General features: G+C 37.4%; 2 protein-coding genes across 2 annotated transcripts in view; one reads left to right on the top strand and one right to left on the bottom strand.

Moving 5' to 3' along the window:
• Positions 1-2,979, top strand: part of LOC100256560 (phosphoglucan, water dikinase, chloroplastic) — a 36,918-nt gene extending 33,939 nt beyond the window's left edge. Inside the window, exons 17-19 of the mRNA XM_002265175.4 lie at positions 146-311; positions 417-528; positions 1,782-2,979. Coding sequence (XP_002265211.1) covers positions 146-311; positions 417-528; positions 1,782-2,686 — 1,183 coding nt within the window. The 3' untranslated portion in view covers positions 2,687-2,979. The remainder of the gene's footprint in view (positions 1-145; positions 312-416; positions 529-1,781) is intronic.
• A 485-nt stretch (positions 2,980-3,464) lies between these two features.
• LOC100256569 (small ribosomal subunit protein uS11m) lies at positions 3,465-5,359 on the bottom strand. The gene is made up of 2 exons (XM_010652101.3): positions 5,140-5,359; positions 3,465-4,277 (listed from the first exon to the last, which is right to left on the bottom strand). The coding sequence occupies exons 1-2, from the start codon at positions 5,240-5,242 to the stop codon at positions 3,784-3,786; spliced, it is 597 nt and encodes a 198-aa protein (XP_010650403.1). The 5' UTR covers positions 5,243-5,359; the 3' UTR covers positions 3,465-3,783.
• Positions 5,360-5,660: the final 301 nt, after the last annotated feature.

The following is a 5,660-nucleotide window of genomic DNA, read 5'->3' as shown; positions in this document are numbered from 1 at the left end:
ACATCTTGATCTAGCGTCATTTTTTTTCTCATCTGTAGTCTTAGAAGTTCCATCATTTGGTGGTTAGATGTGTACCACAGAATCTGGTGATTTGATGTTTCTTTTCTACTCTTTTTTTTTTTTAAATGTTCTTGGATCCTTTCAGGTTAGAAGCCTCCTCAGCAGGAGTTAATATATTTCTGTCTTTGTCGGATAATAGCACTGGAGATTTCCCTGGGAAAGATCTTTCAGGTAATGGTTCATCGACAGTTGAAGCCCCAAAGGTTAATAATTCTTCCTGGTCTACAGACATAGCCTCAGGCTCTACTCAGGTGCAATTTTGTTAACTTACCCATCCTAATGTGCCAGTTGCATATTGGCCATCCTATTAACTTTGATTTTGATCATCGAATTGCTGAAGGAAGCATTTTATGCAGGGTAATCATACACAAGTAGTTGTACAGCTTGCTGATGCAGACACACAAACTTCTGGTGCAAAGGCTGCTGCTTGCGGTCGCCTGGCTTCTTTGGGTGCAGTTTCTGATAAAGGTGAAGTCTATCTAACCAAATACCATATTTTTCCATTGATAATCTTATAATTTGTCTTGAATTTCAGTATCATCTGATTAAATTAAGGGCAGTGCTTTTTAAAATTTTATTATCAAGCTGGCATTTGACTGCACTAAATGGCTAAATTTTTGTAGTTAAGGTGATAATGCTAAAAATAATGAAATTAACAATCATACTATTCATGACATTTTTTTAAAGAAAAAACTGATATACTTTGAGATGATTCATAGTGTTGTGATTAGGTATATGATACGAGTGCAAATTTTTGAATAAAAATTTCCTACCTGCAAATCAGATTATTAAGAATTAATGACAGATTTAAATTTTATCAGAATTAGGTTGAAACCATGGGGGCTATTGCCTCCACAAAATTATTGGAATCTTCTCCATTATAGCCTTTGGGCAGAAGTAGAAACCAGCAGCAGATGAAGCAGCTGCTCAGGTCGGCCTATCTGCTAATAGAAGCAGAGAGATCTTAGTGTCTTAAGCGGCAGTTAATCTGTCTTTAAAAATCTTACATGATTACCCTTCTAATTAAAGATTTAATTAAATGGCTAAGTGAGATGCATTTTCTTTTGGCACCATTAATACTGAACATGTATTTATACTAACTAGTCCATAATTTGATATGAACCTAGAACCTAGACTTAACACAATCTCCTCAACCCCACTTCACCATTTTCCAAAATTTTATTTTTAATATCATTGTACCAATATTCCTTTGTTGTTTTTCAAAGTTGCTGAGGATTCTGACCATAACTTGTCCCATTGAAGCGTATGTTTTCTATCATCATTTATGATGAATCAGTCATAAACTTCATTTTTATTTTGCAACAGTGCTATTGTGAAGGGTAAATTGCATGTTCAAAGATTACAAAAACAAAATAGAATAATGCCATTGTGATAACACATTGAAAAGGTGCTTGATTCTAATAACATATATTTAATTGAATCCTAATGAGAGTATTTGGTGCCACTTATATCCATGTTTAGTTACATTTATTTGAAGTGAAAAGAGATGTTATAAAGAATAAATTTTGAATAAAAGAGAGAGAAACTTTAATGGAACAAAACTTCGTATAACATCTCTGGTTAACTTCAGATGGCGTTTGCATATATTTTGTTGCATCTGATGTTTATGTGGAACTGGTTTCCTAATCTCAATTTCATATTGGCAGTTAACATCCTGATCTCTTTATCATTATTTCCTAATCTCATCTATTAAATTGCAGTTTACAGTGACCAAGGGGTGCCTGCTTCATTTAAGGTTCCTACAGGTGCAGTGATTCCTTTTGGATCCATGGAACTGGCACTGGAGCAAAGCAAGTCAATTGAAGCCTTCGTGTCTCTTGTAGAGAAGATAGAAACGGCCACTATGGAAAGTGGTGATCTTGACAAACTATGCTGTCAGCTCCAGGAACTGATATCTTCCCTGCAGCCCTCAAAAGAAATCATCCAACAGTTGGAGGAAATATTTCCAACAAATGCACGTCTAATTGTTCGTTCAAGTGCTAATGTCGAGGATTTGGCGGGAATGTCAGCTGCTGGACTTTATGAATCAATTCCCAACGTTAGCCTCTCAAATCCAATAGTTTTTGGAAATGCTGTTAGCCGTGTCTGGGCTTCACTGTACACTAGGAGAGCAGTTTTAAGCCGACGAGCTGCTGGAGTGGCACAGAAGGACGCTACAATGGCAGTCCTGGTCCAGGAATTGCTTTCACCAGATCTGTCCTTTGTGCTCCATACGCTCAGCCCAACAGACCATGATCATAATTCCGTTGAGGCAGAGATTGCTCCTGGTCTTGGTGAAACCCTGGCTTCAGGCACCCGGGGCACTCCATGGCGCCTTTCATCTGGAAAATTTGATGGGCTAGTCCGTACGCTGGCATTCGCAAATTTCAGTGAGGAGCTGTTGGTACTTGGTGCAGGACCTGCTGATGGAGAGGTTATCCGCTTAACAGTAGATTACAGCAAGAAACCTATGACAATTGACCCAATCTTTCGCAGGCAGCTTGGTCAGCGTCTTGGCGCTGTTGGCTTCTTCCTTGAGCGCAAGTTCGGTTGCCCACAGGACGTGGAAGGGTGTGTAGTTGGAAAAGACATCTTCATTGTCCAAACTCGCCCCCAACCCCAGTAAGAGCTTTAACAAGAAATCACATATGGTATCACAAAGGATGTGAGCTATCTGGGTGCGGTTTTGAGCACTTTGGCAGGCATGCTTATAGAATAAGCCATAATTTGGCGGTGTAATTTCATATACTATTACACGTACTTTTGCCTAAAGTGCAGTTGAATAAGTTGTAATCCCAAAGAATATAATTGCAGCCCCATCTGTGTGCATTGTGTCATTTTGTTTCTGAAATAGCTGGAAAAAACCGATGTCCTCTCTGGAAATCTGAATAACAAGAGTTGTACAGTGCGTTCTATGCAGATAGGGTCACAAATATCTTAATCATATATACTTACAATCATTTCAACAGAAGACCAGATGTGAGCAATTGATGATTTACTCAAGCCCTAAAGCAAGCCCCTTTTATCACCAAGCATGATAAAGCTGCATCTCTTCCTACTCCAAATTTCCTGCTTAATGTCTTTCAGGAACATATGGCTGTAGCACTGGCTTCTTTCCAAAACCCACTTCAACATTAAAAAAATGCATGAAAGTTACTGACTTAGAACATCCTGCATAAGCATATGAAAATGTTTAAGAACTTTAGGGTTCCTTTTTACTGTGTTTGGTAGACAAGCATAAATTTCAGGAAATAGAAGCAGAAACTTCTAGGAAAAGAAGCCCCACCGAGTTTCCAAATGATAATAGTTCATTGTCAAAGTTTCTTCAACATACCTTACCATTGATGCAACTTGCCAAGTGCATGATTTACCTAATGATCTAAGCTATAGAAACCCAAAAGAGATGCTCAGAACACGTATCTATTTGAAGACAACATTTGCCAACAACTTTGTTCAGAATATTGTTTAACAAAATTTGTATCTGCTACATTCTAAAAGTTAACATGACAATAAGTTCATATAAACTAAGGCAGCCTCCTAACACGGTCCATTTACCACTCAAATTGCAAATAATATGTCAAACAAAATATGCATTAATAATCCAAAAGATCATTTTGCACCAATTTATTTGCCTCCTCTGCATTCAATCCCTTCACAAGATATTAGATGAAACTACTCAACCCCAAGTCAAAAATGCAGTGTAGGCATCCAACTTGCTATGATTCAAACACGGCGTTTCCTTGGAAGTCGGCATCCATTATGTGGACGTCTAGTTGTATCTTCAATGTACATAATTGGATTTTCATCTCCTCGAGAAGAGTTGAAGCCCTCCTTCCAGCTCATTATTGCTTGTTTTTTCTTCTTGAAATAAGTGAACCCCTTCACCTTCATTACAACCGACTTCAAACCAAGGTTTCTTGCAAGTCGTCCAACATGTTCTGCAGTTGCATCAGCTGCATACCGAGAAAGTTTAGGTCCCCCTTTCATTTCCGACAAACATCCTGAGGAAGCCCCAATTTTCTTATTCCCCTTAGAATCCGTCACCGTAACAAAGGCATTATTGCGAATCAGCTTTATATGGACAATATCTGGATTTTGCTCAACTGTATACCGAGGAAATTGAGCACTACCTGGAATATTCCTTCTGTCCTGTTCTATAATTCCCCTCACAAAGTTCATGGACCTGGAATTCCTTCCCATCTCAAAATCCCTACTACCTGCAGAACATACAGAACTCTTAAAACTCATAGCATAAACAGGAGAGAAACTCCCCTGCACGTTTGAAAAGAACAAATTCATTTTCTGAATTTCTGAAAGAAACACTCACTGAAGGACTACAATTAACTTTTGAGTTCTATAAACAACCTGAAACCCTACAATTTTTATATCACAAACTTCCAAATTTTCTTCACCAACCGGTTATCTATTGTTAAAATAATCACTTAGGGTTTTTTATAAAAGCCCTCTTGGCTTCTCCCATCACATTGCCATTAGTCTCTAAGACACACCAGGTTTTTCAATGCTTAAACCCTAAAAACAAAAATATCCACCAAACAGAACCTAATTCAACTGTTTGGATTTGGTTCACCTTGTGAAATTAAAAATCTTTACAGTTTTCCATTTTATAAAGGACTAAAAAGGGGATTAGGTTTTCTAATTTGTTCTGATTGAGTTTCAGTTTCGTTGAAGCAAGTTCACCAATTTGTTCCGATTGAGGGAAAAAAAATACTTTTTGAATCAATTCATTCACTTAAGATTTTCTCACAACCTGTTTGGTTCTCGGAAAACCAAGGAAAGTTTGACCAAAACTTAAACACCCACCAAACTGGTATCCAAGAAAATATCAAAATGGGATCAGATTCTTAAACTGTTTCTGCACAGGTAAAACCCCACTTGAGCCAAACATGAAATGTACAAAGTAGTTTAACCAAAAATCAAACACCCAAAAATTGGATACCCAAGAAAATAGAGAAAAGGCACAACATAGAATCATTCGTTTGATATCCTAAGAATTTCAGGGCATTAGAAAAGAAAACGAGAAAGAAAAAATGGAAGGAAAAAAAAAAAAAAAAAACTTACCTGGAAAAGCGGAGGAAGAGAAGAGGGCATTGGATCTCAGCACCAGGGCTTGATTTGTGATTAGAGCTCTTAGTTTTGAGGTATTGCGGATGAGAGCTTGCATTTTTGCTTTGTTGCTTAGCTATGCTGCACCTCCTGTGAAAAGCGCACTCTCTTCCAGATCCTCGACTCATCTCTGTGGAACAAGGGTACGAAATATTGGCCCAGCCGGATCAGACTCAGGCCCATACTCGGCCTTAGGCCCAACTAAGTATTAACGGGGAATTAGGCGGGCTTTTTTTAAAAAAATACCATATTTTTAAAAAATATTTTTCAAAATCCAGCTATTTAAAAAATATTTTCTAATCTATGGCACATTGTATAACAAAACGCCACATAGATATAATGTCTTAAAAATACGATTTTAGTGCATTTTGTTAAAATCATGTATTAAAGTCATGACTTTAATGTACAATAGTATGAACTTCTAAAATCGTGTTTTAAAGACACAATTTCAATACATTTTATTGAAATTGTGTTTT

This window comes from Vitis vinifera, chromosome 5 (genome assembly GCF_030704535.1).
Source record: "Vitis vinifera cultivar Pinot Noir 40024 chromosome 5, ASM3070453v1".
NCBI lineage: Eukaryota > Viridiplantae > Streptophyta > Magnoliopsida > Vitales > Vitaceae > Vitis > Vitis vinifera.
This window is presented reverse-complemented; position numbering and strand designations above follow the sequence as displayed.